This window comes from Struthio camelus, chromosome 3, assembly GCF_040807025.1.
Source record: "Struthio camelus isolate bStrCam1 chromosome 3, bStrCam1.hap1, whole genome shotgun sequence".
Lineage (NCBI taxonomy): Eukaryota > Metazoa > Chordata > Aves > Struthioniformes > Struthionidae > Struthio > Struthio camelus.
This window is the reverse complement of record NC_090944.1, coordinates 77110106-77130089: the sequence shown is the minus strand read 5'-3', so window position 1 is coordinate 77130089 and position 19984 is coordinate 77110106. Positions and strand designations below refer to the sequence as shown.

At 39.3% G+C, this 19984-nt stretch overlaps 1 protein-coding gene across 19 annotated transcripts in view; it reads right to left on the bottom strand.

Annotated features, from left to right (window-relative positions):
• The window catches only part of PHACTR2 (phosphatase and actin regulator 2), a 125999-nt gene that overhangs the window by 45575 nt on the left and 60440 nt on the right, over positions 1-19984 (bottom strand). For 14 of the 19 annotated variants that reach the window (XM_009673590.2, XM_068938554.1, XM_068938544.1 and 11 more), the window contains exons 2-3: positions 12023-12190; positions 69-149 (exon numbers count right to left, since the gene is read on the bottom strand). In XM_009673590.2, coding sequence (XP_009671885.2) covers positions 69-149; positions 12023-12190 — 249 coding nt within the window. The remainder of the gene's footprint in view (positions 1-68; positions 150-12022; positions 12191-19984) is intronic. The other 5 variants (XM_068938547.1, XM_068938556.1, XM_068938557.1 and 2 more) reach the window with 1 other exon arrangement.

The following is a 19984-nucleotide window of genomic DNA, read 5'->3' as shown; positions in this document are numbered from 1 at the left end:
AATACAATCGGGGCTTTATCATCCATGTTTAGTGCTCAACAGGTAAATTCAAGGTAATTTGTTATCACCTTGCTCAGGTATCTCCTTCAGAACTCCCCTTCTTATCAGCTCCTCTCTGCTTTGTCTTGTCGAAATCTTCCTTTCCAACACTAAAGAAAAAGCACAGTTAAGAACTGATTTATTCTGGTACTGAGGACACTTGTGGAAAATGTAGAAAAAGATTAAAAAAAAACCCTGTGAAATCTTGTTTCCTCTGATTTTGCAAGAGAAGTGGTCTGGGCTTTTCTCTTACACTCTTGAAATATTCTCCTATGATTTCAGGCACAGAAGGTAGAATTCATCTGATCTGATGCCCTCAGATGAGCTAGGCTCCATTAAGGCTCCATTTACAGTCAGTGGGAAAAGGCACTTCCAGAGTGTAATTTAATTCATCCTAGCATAAACATTGAATACATAAAAGCACCTCTTCCTTCCCACTGACTAAGGTGACTAGCTCACCTGGAGATATCTCCATCTACTTTGTAGATGTTTTGAGTTGGGAGAGACAAATCCTGCTCAGAGCAAGCAATATCCTCAGTCAAGTCATAAAGCTCTCACAGAGTAGCCTTTGTGACGTGCAAACTATTTTAAAGGAAAAAATAACCTTGAACAGAAGTTAGTAAGTTCTGTTTATAAAGGGGAATGACATCCTCATCCAGACCGGTTGGCTGTCATGGAAAATAATGCAGCATCCTGTTTTTAGGTTTAAAAAAAACAAAGCAGCATACAACACACACACACACACACACAAAGACTGTGGCATGAAACATCTTAATTAATATGTTTATTTCCCCTGGGAAAAAATGTTAAAGAGTTTTACAGGAAAAAGCATTTAGAGATGGCAAAATAGAGCAAGTTCCCACTTCACCCCACCCCCAAAAGCCCAAGCCAGTGTAATGGTTTATGGATTCATTGCGCATGGTCCAAAAATATGAACATCACTGTTGCAAAATCCTGTCTTCATTGCATTCTTAGCCAAAGTTAAACTCCCATCTTGATTCTACCTGCAAACACCCAAACCCAAGTGATGTTTGGAGGTCAAGCTGAGAGCGTGGGGCAAAGCTTCAGCAGTGCTGGACTTCGCACTATTAATGCTACGGGATACAGTTAGTTATCTCACTGACTAATTCAAACACTTTGGTAATCCAATTGCTCTTTAGTGCAAGTCTAATTGCTGTATGCAGATTGAATGCTGCAAGAAGTGTTGTCAGTCTCACTTGAGCTACGCTATTTTGAGCTAACACTCACATGGTGAACTGACTGCTACTGTGAAGACATAGACCAAGGCAGTATGACACTTTGGAGAAATTTATCCTTAATGTGTAACAATTGACAAATATCTGTGCCAGCAGCAAGTAACTGGCTGCTGACTCACAAACAGACACTGGCTGAATTCAGACGGCTGTCAGAATTACTGCTCACAGTATTCAGGTAAGTTTATACTGCCTTGGGTCCCAATCCTAAATCACATAGTAGCTCTTGGAATTTTTCTCCGTTAATTTTTAAGGTATATACCTTCAAACTGGGTGTCACACAAGTTATCGGCATGGAAAACAAGACAAAGTGGTGTGCCCTATTCTTGCAAAGAGTTTCATGGTGAACGCTAACTCCTACAAAGACTTCTGTTCAATAGAATGGTGTGCAGTGAAGTCAGAGGGCCACGCGGACAGGCGCTGCTGGAGGGCTGGGGTCTTAATCATTCTGGAAAGTGGGTTTATTTATGAGCGGGGTGAAATCTCCTTTCACATAGACCCCGAAGATGAACGCTAGAGACACACTTTATACCTGTTTTGTTGCTGGCAATACAAGAGTATAGTTTACTTCTTACTGTTTTTGCCCTCTGCTTCCATTTTGCATTTGCTTTCTTGGGGGAGTAAAATGAAACAACCTCTCATATATTTCTTTATGGGACTTAATCCAATATCACTTGAAAATAGTGATTCTCTAGTTCTCTTCGTCAAGTTCAATAACATCTAATCAGACCCCCTCTCTGTTTCACTCTCTCTCCTGTTTCTCAGGATGATACTTTTTTTTCAGTTCTACAACACTGAATTAACAGCTAGATTGAAATAAAAAATGAAGAGTAATGAAAAATGTCCTTTGGTATTAAAAGACATTAACTCCTTACACTTTCACTGGAAGACCTCGAAGCATTTTATTAACGTTACACAGGCTTCATAACATCCCTTTCACATAACTATCCACATTTTGCAGACTAGAAAATTTATGAACAGATAAGAGGCTTAAGCCCCAATCCTTAATCATCTCAAATGCTTTGTTTTTATTGAAACTGATTAAGCTCAGCTAGTGCAGCTTGTACAGATAGTTTTAACAAATGTTATTTGATTCATGGAAAGAACACCAGAAATTATGTTAATGCTCACTATGAATATCATAATTCTTACAAACAAAATGATTGCATTTTAATTTAAATGAAAGTGACCAAAAGTATGTACCTTTATAAGCGCAATGAGAGAGCAGACTAATTATGAACCTGTACTGGATGCTATATAGCCAAGGTGGACTCATCACTATAACTTATTGTGCATTGTAGACATTGGACTGTATAATACATTTCACTGCACAGTCTAGTACTTTGATTATCACAGCTCAATCGCGCAGAGCTTTAAGGGCCCCAAACTATTCACTTGAGCCATTCACATTAGACTACTGTCATGCTCAATAAACTCTTTTAAAATAATGTTCATGTTACAAAGACAAACTTTCAGAAGTTAGGAAATGCTCGAATGAAGGTTGACTGTGCAATCTTCATTCAGTCTCTGACTGTGCAGATGGTACAGCTTTTATTTGCTTGTTCTTACATATTTCTCCTTTGGTACCCCTGCCTCATTTAGGATACCGACATCATGTTTAATGAACGGTTTCTTTGCCTAAATTTTTAACCTCACCTTTCAATCTGTGGCCCAGATCTCATTTGCAGGACACAACCCAAACCTTACCCTGAACAGAAAATTATTAATTTTCCCGACTAGCAGCACTGTCACTCCAGAGATCTGAGTGCTCCAAAGACAGCATGGTCTCCTCGATATCCACGTGAGATGCAAAAGTGTTATCATCACTCTATGGATGGGCAGTTTACGGCATAGAGAGATTGAGGTCAAATTAACAAACATATTGACAGATGTCAAGTTTGAAGTACTTTTTCAGGTGCAGTTTCCCACATTAAAGTTATGATAATTCAAAAGAAACCCTGAACACCATAGGAATTGTAGCTGAATTGCTTATTTATGGTTCAAAATGTCTCATCAGCAGGACCGAACCCATGAGTGTAGGCCATCTGTTGCTGAGCTCACGGTACAAATAACTGTAAGAACAGTGATCATTTATCTGAACCACCACCTGGAACTGGTATCACTATTTGTCACCTCAGAAATAGTTTGGTCTCCCGAGTTCAGTACAGGGAGGGGGCTGTGGTTTGGTGCTCACAAGGCTGTTTGCCCATGCTCATTAACTTCTGGCATGCAATTCTATCCATCACCTCAGCTTTGGCTGCTTCTATCTCTTTCTTCTACCTGTAGTCACCCGTTCGTTTTTTTTTTTTTTTTTGACCCTTCTATCTTCTGCCCGCTCTACAAACTCTTCCTCCCTCTCTTCTGCTTGGAATTTCTCTACGTCCCTGTGTATTCCCCATTTCTTTACTGATAGCACAGGTTGCTCCATCCTCTTGGATGCTGTCTAGATGCTGAGGTTTTTGTACTTGGGAAAGCACACAGGAGAGCAGCAGGAAGCACTCAGTCACCCGAAGGAGTAATTATAAGAAAGTTTTCATTATAGCAAAGCAGCCCAAAGCGGAAGCAGTTAGAACATATATTCCTGATCATTTCTTATCTTGATTATAACGACTACCTCTCGCTCAGTGATCAGATCATTGAAGATCTAATTTTAGTCATTGTATTTCTGGGCTGGTAGCATAACTACATTGTCCCACTTGCTCCCTCCTCTCATCACCTCTGTGATGAGTTCTGCTAGGTCTTTCTCCTTCATATGAAAGAGTTTAAATTTCTTCTCTTCCGCTTCCAGACCTAACTCTCTTCTCTCCCTTCTTCTTCTAGTAGAACTTGTCACAATACACCATTTGCTTGATTCTCCTATCAGCGCACCTCTGTACCTCTAATCCTGCTGACCTTTGTTCTTGCAATCTCTGCTCTTACAAATTACTACCTATTTCCCTCTCAGGAAATGTGTATGTGTGTGTGTGTGTGCATATATATATCATATATATGTGTGTGTATATACAAACATATGCATTTATGTAATCTTTCAATATTAATGGCAACACTGTTTATAATATTAAACTATGATGATATGGAAATAACATTTTCTCTATCTCCATATATGTGCATATCGATACTGATTATGCAAACAAGTCAGCCCTGACTGAGAGTGTAATCAGTTATCAATCCTTGCTTGCTGAGAAAAGCTGAGGTGAGGCAGGCTCAGCTCTGACATCCTGCTCCAGTAGACTCAAAAAATCCTCAGTCAAAATTCTTCCTCTACTGCAGTCAACAACAAAGCTTCCACTGACTTCAAAGGTACCTGTCAGAAAGCATGTGAATTTACCATACTGTGTGTAGTCTTGACCTGTAGCCCTTATTACTTAAGTAAATCTTACTTGTCCCATGGATCCCTATTGTATTTTTAGCCCAATATAAATAACAATAATCGTAATAACAGTTTCCCTCAAAAGGCAGTTTCGCTCCCTCCTTAGCCACTCTCTCAAAAGAGAATACTTAGTGACGTTCAGCATCTACAAACCTCAAAGCGTCTTAAAAACCCATTCTCTTATTCAAAGAGGAATTTGAGATTCTGGATATTCTCCAATTTTTAGTTTTGGTCTTCCAAGAGACACTCAAGAGAATTCTGACCTTTAGTTTTTCTCTGACCTAGTAAGAGTTATTCTGTCCCCTTTCTGCATACACTTTCAGCTGTGGGGCTTTGAAGTGGCATCTACTTCATGCCAAGAAATAAACTGCTGCCTTCTTTTCCTTCACAGTAAGACAGTGAGAGAGGGGGAAAAAAAACCCTTGAGATTATACAACTTTCTGTTTGTTTTTACTTTGAAAGCCCTTTAGGCAGAGAGTATATAACCAGTGCACAGAGAACAGATTTTATGAGATACAGCATGGAAAATATGTTGCTAAAGGAAAAAATTCCAACCATCATTCCCACGTTGGCACAAATACTTCCATATCTAGTCCTCCATCTTTTTTCGATGTTTGTGGTATTTGCCGTTAATGAGTATCTTTCAGCTGCTAGCACAATACAGTCACAAGAAGTTTCATCCAAGCACTGCATGCAAAGTTCTGTTAAGTCTGTAACAAGCACCTATTTCAAAAAGCCTAAGCACAAGCCAGTTAAATCAATACAAGTTCTTTCTAATATCCTATATTCTATCTTATTGAGAAGAAACTCCTCCTTCGCCCACATACTTATCTATCAAGTTGTAGCCTTTTTAAGAGAATAAGCAATAACCACAATGATCATCATATTGTCTCAAACGCTCTCAAGGCCAGGATTTACTTCCTGCATATAAGATACACACACACACACACACGCACCCCACATTCTGTAATGTAAATACATCTCTGACTCAGTAGTCTGAGGAAGATGATTTCCGGCAGGTTTTCTATTTTTTATGGATATTTTTCTATTTCTTTCTCAAGTTAGAAAAGCAAGTTTCTTCTGCTGTGACAATTAGCAAGCAACAAGGGGCAGCTTGCCAAGTAAATGTGTCTTTTCAACCTCTGTTAGTCCTGGGTCTACATGCCCTAAAAATACAGGAATGGCTGTTTTCCCCTTTTTTTCTTAAAACAGCCATCTGAGGCACAGTAAATGTAATCCAAATTGGTTTTCATTTCAAATTGCAGCCTCACTGAAAACAGATACATAGATGTAAGTGATTCTGTACCTTACATACATACGGAGTTTAAAAGCAAATGAGTATTTTTCTATAGGTCTGGGGTTTCTTGACAATGAAATACTCTTCAAGCATGTGAAGACAGGCTTTCGCTACAAGTTACCCTGATCTGCACTGTAAAGGTTATTCATGGTGCCTCTGGGGCTGGCATCTTGTTTGTTTTGGGGCTTTCTGGGATCAGAACCCCTCACATGTAGTGCTGCAGAATAGTATGACTTATCCCTGCCTTTTCTCTGTTTGGAATTGTGTGGGGAGGTAATCTGTATTTCTGGCCAAGGTAGAAGGTGAATTATAGGAAGGCACCAGCAGTCAGCAGGTAAATGAATTGTTCTGGACCACTCCTACTACCCACTACTATTACTACTGCTACTACATCGTGAACACAGTATATCTAGCCCAGAACAGGCCACTATCACAGGATGGAAAGTACAGCCCAACTTGGAAAAAAAAAAGCTTTGGAGGGTAAACAACAATAACATCTAAGCAAAACTATGAACTGACTTTGCCTTGAAGATGTACTCCAAATCTTGACTCTTTGGAGGTTCATCAATACTTAGCTACATTCTTCTTTCTCAAGATAAAACTCTGGGAGCTGTACTTGTACCAGTTCTGTCTACTCAAGTGCTCGAATTTGTATTTTAGATCTTAGAAAGTCCTAAGGGGTCACACTCTTGCATGAAATTTATTGGGAAAATAATTTGGGAACCTTTCATTTATTTTTAAAACTCTTACAATTCATGTTGCCCAGATTTACTTTCTTCTCATCTACCCTGATCTCAGAACCAGACTTGCTATTTTTTAGGTGAAAGTTGAGATGTGCAGATACTACATGATTCCCAGAGTGTCCCTTTTAGGTAAAAAAAACCACTAAATACTGTGATGGTTGGCAAAATGGTTGTAACCTGGGATTTATAAATACAAGTTAATATATTGAATATGCTAAGAATACAAAAGCTTTGAAAATCTGAAAATTAATTCCCTATGTCACTGTATTTGTATAATTCCGCTCTGATAAATGAAATTTTACGGTTTAGCGGGATGGATAATTAGAACCTTATTAAAAATAGAGCCTATCTACCCCTTAGAGGAAAAAAAAAAAATCAATCTACTGAATAATGAAAAAACATCAGACGTTCCCAAGCTTCCTTTAGGTTCTGTTCACCAAGATATGCATTTAATTTTATATATTTACCCTTCACAAACTGTACAGGCACTGAAATACTGCAGTTTATATAACTTAGAGCATTAAAATAGCTTTGTTTTATTAGCTGATTTTTACATTATGAAATATCATAGCAGCCTTTGCTTTACAAAAGCTTAAGTATGTAATATATGGTAAGCTAGCAGGACATTATCAAAACAATAGAATAAAAAATGAAATGTTTTTCAGGGTAATTTTATAGCCTGTATAGGAGATGATACTTGCCACAAGACGCATTAGGCGCTTAGCAGAATCAATTGTGTTAGTTGCTTTTTTGCCAAAAGAACTAGTAAATACAAAGACTTGTGACTGGACTCAGAGCGGGGCTTCTGTCCAGTTAGTTAACACAGCGTTACCTTCTCCTGCATCAAAATTTTCTCATGCCCTGTATGATTGGCAGAGGTACTTCATTTGTGCTGATAATAAACTTCCACTTTTCAATACACAAATATATAATATCAAGTATACAATTGACCAAAATAGCTCCCAGTTACATGATCTACGGAATTTCACTATCAACTCTGCTGCTCTGCTGCCAATTTGTAGTGTAAATTCTCCTAACTTCAATGGAGTTCTGTTTGCACACTGGTGCTCTCCATTCTGAAGAAGAAAAAGTTCATCACAAAACTGAACTTTAACCAGGCAAAAGAGACAAGGAGGTCTCTATTACTTGGTTTACCACCCAGACCTGAAAGCCAGTGCTGTGAAACCACAGCTGAAACGAAGGAGGAGGTTGTCAAAATTTGAAGAAGTCCTCCAAAAAAGTGGCTGCATGTACCCCCTCTACTTCAGTGTGGCAGCCTTAATAGAGAAGTAAAAACTACTTTTTCTTTTTACATTTTTTCTGTATTAATTTTCAGCTGAATCAGGTTTGTGATCTGCTCATCACAAAACTGCTGCCAGTACACATGAGGCAGTGGAAGGAAACATACACAGCTGAGATAACTGGGGAAGAGAGGAGGGGAGGTAGTCTGGATTCTTTCAGCAGCAGCATGGATTTAAATTGGCTTAACCCAGCTGACAAATTGCACCGTGAATATCTTCTTTCTGCTTCCTCTATCCAGGAGCAGAATATGCAGAACTGCAGTAGCTGGAAGGTGAAAAGCAGAACACAGCACCGCAGCATAGGCTGGAAGGGACCTCTCCAGCTCACCTGGTTCAAACTCTAGCTCAGTGCAAGGTGAGCTTTGACATCAGGTCAGGCGCTCAGGGCCTTTGCCCAGCTGAGTTTTGTATATCTCCAAGGATGGAGACGCTACAGCCTCTCTAGGCAACCACCTCCAGCTCAAATACTTTTTTTCCAATCAAAATTTGCCATGTCACAAATTGTGACCATTGCCTCTTGGCCCTTATGCATATCTAAGAAAAACAAGTAGGTACCCTTTAGCCTTCTCCAGGCTAAACAAATGCAGCTCCCTAAGCCAGGTCCCTCAGTCCTCCATACGCCAGGTGCTCTAACCACCCATCCATCTTAGTGGCCTGCCACCGCACTCTTTCCAGTTTGTCAATGGTTTTTTTTTGATACTGCTGAGCCCCGAACTGGACACAGTAATCCAGCTGCAGCCTCATGAGCGCTGTGGGAATTAGGCACAGACTTACTGAATTTAAGATACAATGATATATTTTTGATTTGATATATTTTTAGGGTTTGGGACTTCTTTTTGCACAGTAACATACAATATACTGCAAAATTATAAATATATATTTATCATTTAATCATTCACAGTCTAAGTGAATAAACTACACGCTTTCATGAAGTAATTGTTCTCTGCTTAATTATATATGTTTGTAAAGTAGCCTTTACAGAAACCTATTAAACTTTTATACCACTCCATTCTTTTCTTCCACAGACCTTCTCCCTATGGCGAAAATAGACCTCAGGGCTCCCCGACTCGTTATACGCAATTTTTAAACTTTTTAAATATTAATGCCATTTGCCACTTTAAGACAAATTATGAGAAGAAAAATCTTTCAAATGGTAGCAGCTTTTCATCACTGCCCTACAGGACTGGATTTGAAAAGCACTAACGAAACGTCTCACATCAGCAGAAGTAAATGGTGTTTCAGTAGGAATACACTCAGTCAACACAGTGTAGACATATCAAATATGTAGACACTAAAGTGTCCTGTCATTAATCTTTAAGGTCTCGCAAAACAACAAGCATTCAGGCTCTGACACTGTCCTGCTTGTGGGATCACACTTTTACATATAAGTCTAATCATTATGTAGACAGGTATCATTACGTCCTGGGTATCATTTATATTTGATTAAATCAGAACCAGGAAGGCATTAAAAAAGCAAAGACTAAAACAGAAGCATCACAGATCAGGAACTGGAAAGTGATGTCAAATGAAAAAATTTAATTACCCCTCAGATTAATATCACTTGAAAATTAATTATAAGATAGTTAAGATGGACACTGCCCTCCAGTAATTAACTCTTTCTTAGAAGTAATAAATATAACTACGCATTGAGAACACACAATGGCAAAACTGGAGGTGCAGAATCTAAAATACTATTCATACACGTATCGCAGCCTAGGTGATACGTAATCTAGGTGTAGATTGTAATCTAGGTGTATAAATGAAGCAAGGTTCAGGGAGAGGGGTAACATTCTTTCTTACCAGCGAGCGTAGCTTTACGGCACCTGAAAAAGCTATTTTGTGACTGAAAGTTTGTCTACTCATACCTATAAAATAATTTTAAAGCTTGATCTTCATTACAGTTCTGAGATCACCTAATGTTTTCTGTCCATTATATCTACTTCAAGACATGTCAGTTTTTCAGATGCCCACTTGAGATACCTTCATCCTGAATACCTTCATTTGAAGTGAGTGCCAATGGGAACTGTGGGTTCTCTATTGCCCTGAAAAGACTTGAAGGACTAGCCCATCATAAACAAGATAGTAAACTAAGTAAAAGCAAGTAGCTAAGCAGACACCTCTGTAAATGTTGATCTTAATTTCTTTGTGCTTAATTTTTTACTTTTGTAAAAGAAATATGAACACATATTTTGTCTTGGTGTTACGGGATTTGATGTGCCATTCTTGTAAGATTGCTGCCCACTGAAGAAAGACAGTATAAGATAACAAATACTGTATTTAACATCAATTTACCAAATATTAATTTGTAAAAAAAGACCCTGCAAAATGACATACACATCATTTTCTAATGACATAACAATGTAATTTATGCTAATGTGTTACGACAGTTTGGGGAATCTCTGTATATACAGCATATGATTTCTGATTAGTTTGATGAATTCAGTGCCTATCAAATCACATACCTGTCTAAAAGCAGCTGCAGAAACAGCAGTCACTCAGGAGTCATTAACAGGAAATAATTTTGCCCTAGCATAGGATCTGTACAATAAAGATATCGGTGAAGCTGAAGGAAGATGGAAGCAATGAGGGAGATATCTGACTGAGGGGAACTTTTTGATTGCAGTATGAACGAAATTGTGGAGAGTTTGTTGTTGGTCACGCAGGGGGGGAAAAAAAAAAGAGACTGAGCAGAATAAGAAAAGGATTTGGGGTCTCAGAAAGACTGTCCAGGACTTCAGTAGGTATGTGCTTTTTCTGTAAATAAAACGTATTTTAGAACTTGCACTGCAAAATCACAGAGCTTCTTGCTGTAATTGTTAAGGGTTGCTGTAGGGTTAAAATGTAAAGCAGCATACTCTTGAGAGTTCAGGAGAGCCAACTGAGGGCACTCAAGGATATTAGTACTGGTTTTACAGCCTAGAGCTGTGGAAGACAGTGCTCAAAGAACTTGCCCTGTGGTAATGAATCTGAGGAGCCCATAGGTGCTTCTCGAATTAGACTCAGTTTAGAAGAACAAATGTTGGAATCCCAAAACAGACGTTTGGGATTTTTCTAGAGAAAGCTTGGCCAGAGCTGTGACACACAGATACACACACATATGTACAGGGTGGGCTATATACTACACACACACACACACACACACACATATAGAGAGAGAATATACATGCTATATATATTATATACAGCACATCTATATCTACTATATATGTGCTATATATATATATATACACATATACACACACACTGGGTTTCAGTTTCCTAAACATAAGCATCTAGAGCTACTTGAGATGCCTGAGGGTATCTGAGACACCTGCACAGGGATGGCAAATACGATGCAGCACCTTCTGGAAAAGCAGCCAGAGAGCAGTTGGGATACCCCATAGTATCTCAGATGGCACAAAGCACCTGTGTTTAGACAACTGAATCCCAGCCCTCAAATCTGCTCTTTTTCAGATGGAATGTAATTCAGTCACAGCGTTTTATTTCAGACTGTTCTTCAAGCCTTGCCAACAAGGAAGCGCAGGAGCCCATCGGCCTGTATGAAGCTCGTGACTACAGAGCTGATCCTTGTTCTTCTGATCAGACTCCATCGGGCATGGCCATGTCCGCTTCTCCCCTCCGAACACAGCAAACTTCTGTCCTCGTGAAGGCAACGTTTGTTTCAAGTCACTGACTATTAGGAGAACATAGAATCACCTCCAACATATCTGAGGATACATAACATACAGCCTACTGTTTCTTAGTTAATAAAGAAAAAAAGAGTACTGTCAACATCAAAAGAATATCATATACAATATATATCATAAATAAATAAAAAGCATATTTTTTGGTTCTAAGTTCAGGAGAGACGATGAGTAAGGTTTTTTCCTTGCCAAGGATCAAACAGTTTTTAGGTTATGTCAAACACTGTACCTAAAAATCCCTGCCCATCTAATTATGTTCAGGACCTTTTCAAGCATTACTCTGCAAAGCCATTACATTATTTTTTACTCTTTGCCAGAAAAGGGCCATGCACATACCTGCTGATGTTTCTCTGAATTTCTCACTCGTCTTCTTCTTCCGCCATTTCCAAGGCTTAAATATTTTGCCAATGGTAGAGAGTTTGCCCTTTCTCTTGAAGGGGGGAGTTTGGGATCCTGGGGCTGGCCCATCCGAGTTAGCAATTGAAGCCTTATCCAATCCATCAACTGTATAAACAAGAAAATCAAAGGTAACTGAAGGAAGGAGGAGAGAAAAATTATATAGTATATGACAGCTAAACAGTTTCATTATCAGAATGCAGAAGACTGCGGTTGGTCTATGTTTTTTCTGTTTCAGAATCCAGATAAGGACATTTTCATGCATCCTGCACTGACAAGCCAGGCCTCATCTGTACTTCATTTCTGTTCAATATCCCACATACCAAGGCTAGAACAGTCTACTCACAAAGTATATCTGGCGTGCATGTATGGTTTTGTAGTTTTTAACTTCTACTGAAAAACTTTTTTCAGTATACGTTCATAAGACTTTTTCCCCCGTGTTGAGAAAAGCTCAGTAGCTAGCTAAACATCATACAGAAAACAAAACCCATTCAATGTAAAAACAGAAACTATTTCTTCTGAATAAAACAAATCCATTTTTTCAACAAGCTCTAATGATAGCTCTTCTGGCAGTCGAATGGGCACACAGAAATAGGTCGATTTGATATCCCTAATAATCAGTCACTCACAGTGGAGTCTGCCCTGAGTCAAGCTTCTTATTAACAAAATGTATTTAACAATAAGCTTTTGGGCTGTAGCCAAAATACAAAGAAGGATTATTTTTCCACAAAAATAAACTGAATGATATCAAAGCCGGTATTTATCATCAATGGCTGTAACACTGAGTTTTGTGAAACATATCAGGACTCATTCTACAACATGCAGTAGCATACTGTTAAAATAATTTTCCCAGAAATTTCCCTGAGTAGTCTCTTATTATTTATTTCTATTTAAGAACTAAGGTATCTGAGGGCCTTCCAGTCCTGATCCTGCAAACACTTCAAATATGCTTAACTTCATTTATGCGAGTAGGTTCACTGCAGTCAGAGATTACTTACGTACGTAAAATTAATCACAGGCTTAAATGTTTGCAGCATAAGGGCTCTGCAATTACTTTCATTCATCTAAACATTCTAATTATAACCCATTCAGAACAGAGTTGATACCACTGTCAACAGTAATAATGATAATCATAGATATTTAAAGAAAGTGCTTTTCAAAAGAAGGAGCTATGACTGTCTCCATTTTATGGATGGAAAATATGAGGCACAGAACAGTTAAGTGCTTAATTTTATGTTTGCAAAATGACTTCCTGAATCCTGGTCCTGTGTCCTAGCTGCTAAAAGATACAACTTCAGACACATAACATCACGGTGCCAATCTTATCACTCTGTTTCTCAGATAAATGGCATTTGATGAGTGCTATATTTGTCCTAGTCTTTAAATTGATCTGGGACGCTAAAAAAAAAAAACTTTTCTGTGAGAAAGCTGATGTAATGCAATCAGCATCCAAGAAACTTTATTCCCAATGTTTTGAAATAAACAACTGGCAAAAAAGAAGCATTGTGTAACTTCATTGAAGTCTATGAAGTTAAAACCAGAAATAATACTCTGCGCAAATGATAGCATTTAAATCAACAAATCTGAGTGATTTATGCTATAAAATGTAATAAATTTTGTATTGTGAGAGAGATGGAACTGATAGCTTAGGAAAACTTTTCGTGGATAAATTACTGTTATTCAGATGCATCAGAATTTAAAGCTTGTATTTAAATGTTTTCCTTGAGTACTTTGTGGACTATAACATGGAGAGAAGATGGAAGGGAGACATTCAGATAGACTTTAAATACACAAAGCTAAGCTAAGCAGAGCTCAGAGGGTTGTGGTCAGCAGCGCAGAGTCTAGTTGGAGGCCTGTGGCTACTGGTGTCCCCCAGGGGTCACTACTGGGTCCACTATTGTTTAACTAACTTAGTCATCAATGAAGGGGCAGAGTGCCTCCTCAGCAAGTTTGCTGATGATACAAAACTGGGGGGAGTGGCTGATACCCCAGAGGGCTGTGCTGCCCTTCAGAGGCACCTGGACAGGCTGGAGAGATGGGCAGAGAGGAAAATTCAGCAAAAGCAAAGGCAGGGTCGTGCACCTGGGGAGGAATAACCCCATGCACCAGGGCAGGCTGGGGGCTGACCTGCTGGAAAGCAGCTCTGCAGAGAAGGACCTGGGGGTCCTGCTGGGCAACAAGTTGACCATGAGTCAGCAATGTGCCCTTGTGGCCAAGAAGGCCAATGGGATCCTGGGGTGCATGAGGCAGAGTGTTGCCAGCAGGTCAAGGGAGGTGATCCTGCCCCTCTCCTCAGCCGTGGTGAGGCCTCACCTGGAGTCCCGTGTCCAGTTGTGGGCTCCCCAGTACAAGAGAGACATGGCACTACTGGAGCCATGGGTCCAGTGAAGGGCTACAAAGATGATGAAGGGACTGGAGCATCTCTCCTATGAGGAAAGGCTGAGAGAGCTGGGCCTGTTCAGCCTGGAGAAGAGAAGACTGAGGGGGGATCTGATCAACGTGTATAAATATCTGAAGGGAGGGTGTCAAGAGGACAAGGACAGACTGTTCTCAGTGGTGCCCAGTAACAGGACAAGAGGCACCAGGCATAAACTGAAACACAGGAAGTTCCATCTGAACCTGAGAAAAAACTTCTTTCCTGTGAGGGTGACTGAGCACTGGCACAGGTTGCCCAGAGAGGTAGTGGAATCTCCTTCGCTGGAGATATTCAAAACCCGTCTGGATGTGACCCGGGGAAATATGCTCTAGAGGACCCTGCTTGAGCAGGGAGGTTGGACTAGATGATCTCCAGAGGTCCCTTCCAACCTAAATCATTCTGTGATTCTGTAAACAATAGTGCTTACAAATAGCAGTTTTGACTGCAGCTTTGAAAAAAAATTCAGTATCAGCTCTTTCTGACAATAGAAGTTTGGGTTCATTAATCTAATGAGTTCTGTAAGTACTATTAACTGGGAATTTACTGAAAAACTGACCTTTCATTTAGAAAGCCATGGAAATATATATCTAAAAGGAAGGGATAAGCATGATCAAACCTCACACATTGGTTTTGGAATGAATTTAAGATAAAGTAACACTTCTAGGAAAAGGGATTTATTTAAATTCAAAAGCACCACACAGTAGCACATTTTACCTATTAATAAATTGCCTAGAAAAAAAAAAATTTCAGCGGTGACATTCCAGAACATTTATGGAAAGATCTTTTCAAAAGCTATTACTTCTCATCTTTGAAACACTCAGCAGGAAATTGATGTTTAAAATTTACACTCTTTGCTTTATAGGTCATGTATTATTTAAGAAGAAAGGAGCGTATTTTTCACCTGGGAGAACTTATGTACCTTCTATTAATCATTATAAGCATTATACATATTCACTGAGATGAACGGAAACTTCTTAGCTTTCTAAGATTAGAGGAGCTTGGTCACTTGTGTTACTCTTATTCGTACAGTGTCTTGAAATCCCACCTTCTTCTCACTGTCTTCAAAAAGCCAATGAGTCATTCAATTGCCTTCAATCAACGTTATTATTAATTTTGACATTAGAACTTTTGACAATACAACCTGTATAGATTTATTCTGACATATTTCAGTCCTTTGCGCTAGCTGTGATTTTACACCTGAAGGTTAAGAAGTGCCTGATTCTACTGAATGTTGGAGAAAATGAAAGGCAGTTCATTTTCATTTTAATTTAAATGAAGTTCATTTTAAACAAGAAAATATTTTTATTGTTGGTTAACTAGACATATTTTAGTATGTGTACAATATTTCACTGTACTTCCTTTATGGCATGTAGTAACAGTGCTGCAATGCCATTCTTGCTCTAAGGGACAAAAAATTAGGTTTAGCAATCATACGTTTCTGAACCAATTTCCAGGACTATGGCTGTTACAAAATAGGGCTTGAGAAACAATAAAAACAAAAGAGTTGCCACTATACATTCACATATTAGTATTCTAGGCTTGGTTCTTCAGTGACTTCTGCACTGATATCCCCTGAACGCTCACCCTGACTAACAAAGTGTGCCCAGATTAGTGTTTTGGCTTGCATCAGGACTTTTGTTCTGAATGAAACCTCCTGATTTTTCCTACTTGCTGGGCTTTGGTTTGTATTGTAAAGTAGTCTTGAAGTGCACAAATTAGATGATTTCAGAATGAGGCTAAAGTGGGAGATGTAATGCAGCAGTGCATCTCAAGTGTTGCAAACGCTGATGAGGATTCACTCCAGGGTACCACAATAAAACCCTCAAAACACAGTGTGGATGTTGTGCCCTCAACTGTGACTGTTCTACTCTACAGATTCATTCCTACCATACTGCAATACCTGCTAATGTACACATATCCTGAATATACTAAGATAACGCACTGGTACTAATATTGCTCCATCTCAAATAATTTGCAAGGTTTTGACCCTTCAATACTGCTTGATGCATCTGTCTGACCATTTTTCTTAGTAACATTTAAATCAAAATCACCAGGGACCGATTAGTCCAGGTAGCAGAAGATGCAAGGGAAGTAAGTCATAAACAAAATCCTCCTCTGAATATATTAACCATTCAAAGCGCACCATACTGATGTCATCTCAGTATTTTACCAAGATCTCCAAGAGGCCAGGTAGTAAAAGACCAACTACAACGCTAACTGAAACATCACAGAGCCAAAGCACACTGGCAAATATCATGAGCTAGGCACAGGGGACAAAAAGGACAGCCTCTCGTTGAGCTTGTGGACCGCTAGCAAAGATTAGATCTGTTTGCGGGTGACCCTGGCTTTCAATAAATGACCAAAGACAGAAATGCCTGAAAATGTCCAATGCTAGAAAGGCTACTTGCAGTAAGTGACTTTCATCTCTGTAGCTGCCTAGGAGAAGCTTTTCTGCTGCAAATGGACTCCAGAGATGATGTGCTGCTGAAGCAGGAGTGTGAATTCCTTACAGTTTTTCCACAGCATGGTGCATTTCAGCACTGAGATGTTCATGTCAGCACTGAAATACCCAAATACCTTCTTCAGATGTCCCCCTAAAATTAACTTTACAAAGTGATACAACAAAACTAATCTATCAAACCATTTCAAAGCAAGTTAATATAAAGTCCACTGAAATAAAAAGCTATGATTCTATTGGTTCCAAGTGTTTTGATCTGGAATGCAGTGAGACCATTTCTAAAGGTTTGAAGATAACTCACGAACAGAAAGAGAGCTATATTTATGCAATAAATTGCTCTGTACTTTTACTTCTGAGCTACTACTCTGAGCTCTACTTCTCTCAGTGAAAAAAGTAAGTCAGTAGTAAGACAACCTCACTGCAGTATTGAATACTGGGAGTAATACAGATATATGGAAAAAACAGTAAGGTCCTTACACTGTTTTTTCCTAGTAGAACCCTAATTTAATAGTTACCAGACCACAATTCCTTGCTTGTAGTTTACTATTAGTATTTTGAGTCACTGATGATTTAAAAAACATGTAAAGTCTGAGTAATTAAGCAGCTAGCCACAGTAGGAATATACTCAAAAGATGTTTCTACGGAAGAAAAATCCTTTACTGAACCTCAATAGTTTTAAGACTCTTTCCCATATTAGTCCGCATTTAGTCTGCGTTCATATTTAGTCACAGTGAGGAAGAGTTTACAGGATTAGATAAGACTTTGGTGTAATCTAGTGTGGAATGCCTTATAAAAACTGCTATTTTTAATAGTTTTCTCTTCACAACCTTAAGTAGTGATTTCAGATTAATTTGAATGGAGCTTTGAGTCGTGTGACCAACAACAATGTACGATATGAAAAAGGTGAATCATTTTAATTCGGTGTTACAGAGACTATTACCTCTCCATGCTGATAACAAATATACTAGAATCAATGCTAACAAAGAGAGGTTGTAATTGTAATGCATAGGGCAGCTTAATGAGCAAGCTTCTTAGTATTATTTCCAGATAATATTTCACAACGTATCTGATCACAGTTACATTGGTATTGGCCTAGCAGAGCACTTCTCCCGACAGCTTCAGAGCTGTGGCCAGAATACCATGAAGCTGTAGCCACAAACTTGACAGGGCTTAACAGCCTAGCACCTACCATGTGCCTGAACCTGAATAAATCCACAAAACATGCATGCGTTTGCTTGCATTTACAGCGTTAAGTGGAAGACTCAGGTTCCTTCTCCTTCCCTGCCTCAGAGCGTTAAAACCTACTGTCCCTCTCTACTGTATGTAGGCCCCCCTCACCATGAGTGGGAGCACTGGTCCTGTGCAGAAAGCCAGTCAGAAGTCACTGAGCCCAGTGCAAGGGAGAACACCATGAGGAATGTGATGCTGTACTTAAATTCATTTATTTAAAAAGCTACAGGAATTCGCGTACACATGGGCGATGTGATGAGTACGGGCCTCTGACAAGAAAAACAGTCACTGTACTTTTAACTAGAATGGAAAGTATCACTTGATATCACCGTCTGACACTAAGAAAAAGTATTAGAGAACCATGACGCTATTAAACCTTTTGAATGAGCAGTCAGAAGGCTTTTTTCTTTCCTCTGTCTCTGCCCCCCTCACCAGCATTACTCTCCACAACTGGTCTAGTCTTGCTGGAGCACTGGGATATATCTTTAAGAGATTCTTTCTCACATCGGGGCTCTAAGTTCATGATGGTGCTGGCAGCATTGCAAGTTCTCTTCTTTCCCCACCTGTCTGGGTGTTGGACCTTCCTCCACATTGCAATCCCTTCTCTCAGCCACTCACCTCCCAAGACTGCCACTGACTCACCTGCATTGCAACTCTGCTCTGGATCTTCGCCAAGAAAAGCAAGGAAGGCAGGAGCCTGAAGAAGAAATGGTGTCTCTAGCCTCTCCTCACCACTGCTGGGAGGACAGGACCAAGCAGGAAAAGACACAACAGAGAAATGGCTCAGCACAAGCAGGCGATGCAATGGGAGGAAGAGTAAAGCACAAAATGAAGTGCTCCACTAATACAGCACTACCAGCACCTTTTGCTAGCACTAGATATCTCACACATTAAATTGCAGTATTACCCACGGTATCACTACATCATCCATCAGTCTTAATGTCTGTGAGAATAACTTTTTTGTTGTTGTACAGGTGACTCAAGGTCTTGCTATATCTAATCATAAATGGATTGTAAAATGCAACAGAAGATGCAATGGCTTCAATTCAAAGTTATTTTGTGTGTGGATTTAGGTCTGAATTATTTCTTATTAACTATCAGTTAGCTAGTTCAGTTGTTTTTTTTCTTCCTCTCGCTGCACCCACCGGCCCTGCAGAGACATCCTGGTTTATTGAGACATCAAATCCTTTTCTGATAGTGTTACGATTTTCTATATAGTCTTGCCAAACGGTACCAGAGTTTGAAGTCCTGGCCTTTATGCCAGCAAAATCGGCATGTTTATGCAGCTGCATGTTATCCCAATTCAGTGACAAGAACAATAACCCATCGACTTGCTATAGAGTATGGTAAGCTGCTTGTTTCTGGAGCTAATTAAAGAAAAAAAAAATCAAGACACTGAATGGTAAAATGTTTGATGCAGTCATTAAAAAACAGAAGTCATCCTGACACTAACAACGTCATCTTAAATAAACCTCTCAAATTCTCTAATATTATATCAATTTTCCTAACCAAAACCAAATAGAAAGACAAGTCTTTTTTCTTTCTTTTTGTTTTCTACTTGTAAGGGAAAAATGCAACTAATCCCCCGTGGACAAACCAACAAATGGGAGAGCTACACTCTACCTCAGAGCAGCACAATGAATTGGCATCTGAAGGCTTTTGCCTTGCCATACATCTGGAGTATAACTTTGGGGAAACTCTATCATGAGCTAATTGACTTGATTGTGTTTTAATTAAATGAAAGGAAAAAAGCTGAAGTTTGAATGTGGGCGGCTGCAGGGTAGTTTCCATATGGAGC